The sequence below is a fragment of the Hippocampus comes genome, unplaced genomic scaffold (genome assembly GCF_001891065.2).
Source record: "Hippocampus comes isolate QL1 unplaced genomic scaffold, H_comes_QL1_v1.1 scaffold49, whole genome shotgun sequence".
NCBI classification, from domain to species: Eukaryota; Metazoa; Chordata; class Actinopteri; order Syngnathiformes; family Syngnathidae; genus Hippocampus; species Hippocampus comes.
Window position 1 is genome coordinate 579,563 of NW_017804830.1, and position 1,827 is coordinate 581,389.

At 48.8% G+C, this 1,827-nt stretch overlaps 1 protein-coding gene across 1 annotated transcript in view; it reads left to right on the top strand.

Moving 5' to 3' along the window:
* il1rap (interleukin 1 receptor accessory protein) overlaps nt 1–1,827 on the top strand; it is a 22,203-nt gene that overhangs the window by 4,558 nt on the left and 15,818 nt on the right. The window contains exons 5-6 of the mRNA XM_019867200.1: nt 786–892; nt 1,185–1,291. Of these exons, the coding sequence (XP_019722759.1) occupies nt 786–892; nt 1,185–1,291 (214 nt within the window). The remainder of the gene's footprint in view (nt 1–785; nt 893–1,184; nt 1,292–1,827) is intronic.

Here is a 1,827-nt window from a genome sequence, read left to right on the forward strand (position 1 = left end):
GGTCAGCGTCAAGGCGTTAGCTTGCGGCTAGCGTCGGACTGGTGCGCTAGCTTCCGCCGCCCACGGGTGAGCGGAGACGCGTTACTGCACCCGAGACCCGAAAGAAAAGATGCCTCCTGGCGCGTGGTCGAACAGAGATTGCGATTAGCTACCAAGTTTGGTTTTTTTTTTGCTCCTTTCCAAATTGTTGGAACAAATGAAGTCATGATTTTTCTTTTCCGGAATATCCGTAACATTCGATGTAAAGGGCGTAACGAGGTCGCGTTCAGAGATTTTTCAATGAACTTTTTTCCCACAAAATCTAGACAAACGGTACCAGTCTTAATCTTCAATTTGTTCATTTCTGAGTTCAACTCAAAACTGGAATTGGCAGCATCCCGTTCAACTTTTTTCCCACAAAATCTAGACAAACGGTACCAGTCTTAATCTTCAATTTGTTCATTTCTGAGTTCAACTCAAAACTGGAATTGGCAGCATCCCGTTCAAGTCTTCCCAGAGGAGTGAAAAATGTCCACCCTGCAAACATCATCCGCTCTTCTTGCACTCACGGTAGCCCCGCCCCAAAACTTGATCTTGGTTTTCTCAGAATAGTTTGCGTTATCATTTCAATGGTGCCGATCTACGCTGTTTTGATTTTTTTTTCCAATTTTGACGTGCATCATGTCAAGTGATTTCTTGTCAATAACACCTGTGTGCGTGTGTGTGTGTGTGTGTGTGTGTGCGTGTGTGCGTGGGCGCACCTGCGTAGACGACAAGGAGTTCGATGTGTACATCTCATACGCCAGGAACAGCGATGAGGAGAAGTTTGTTCTGAGGACACTCCGCACAGTCCTGGAGAACCATCTGGGTTACACGGTGTGCATCTTTGACCGAGACAGCCTGCCAGGCGGGAGTGAGTTCACACTTTTAACAGACGTACATATCGAGAGAGAGAAAGAGAGAGAGAATATGTCTGCTTGGAATTTTTCCAGTGCTCCCTCCCTTGCTTAGAGGAACTCAAATGAGAATGACATGATTGAAAAATTCTCCTGCTACCTACCAAGCGTAGGTAGCAGTAGCCATTTTTTTGTTGTTGTTGTTTCTTTGAATGGATGGAATAATTGGATTTGAGAAAACACGTCGCTCGGTGACGCGGGACCTTTGCAAAACGTGGCTGACATTCTTTCTGTCCTCGTTCCGATCAGCCATCACGGACGAGACTCTGAGCTTCGTGGCACGCAGTCGCCGCCTGCTGGTGGTGTTGGGCCCCGGCTACGCCCGGCAGGGCTCCCAGGCCCTGCTGGAGCTCAAGGCGGGCATAGAATATTTGGCACAATAAGAAAAGATGTGAAGGTTCAAGAAATGTTCACATTATAGCCATACTCGAGTATGCTTGTTAATAACAGCCCTCCAATATGGCCGCCGGTAGTGCATTGTGGGTAATTGCTAAAAGGACGGAGCCCTCGATTCGTGTCTCACTTCTGCTAAGCTCTTTTTCGAACAGATCTGTGGGCCACTCATGTTGTCCTTGGGGCGAACGAGTACCGGTTGGCACCTTTCTTTTCTTTTTTTTGCACATGAATGAACAGCAAAAGAGCATCCGAGTCTGCTGGCTCCCTTTCATCTCGCTCCCTCCCTCCTCCTGCAACTTCAAGGAGGCGGCTTGTTTCCTCAACGCCCAGCCGATCAAATTGCGCTCTGCTTCCGAGTCCCCTCAGCTCGTTACCAGTGACACGCAGCTGGAGCGATGATTGAAAGCGTGACTTTTTCAAACCACGTAAACCGTCAAACTGGGAAACGGCCCATGCCTAGCCTAGTGCGCGCACGCACGCACGCACGCACACACAC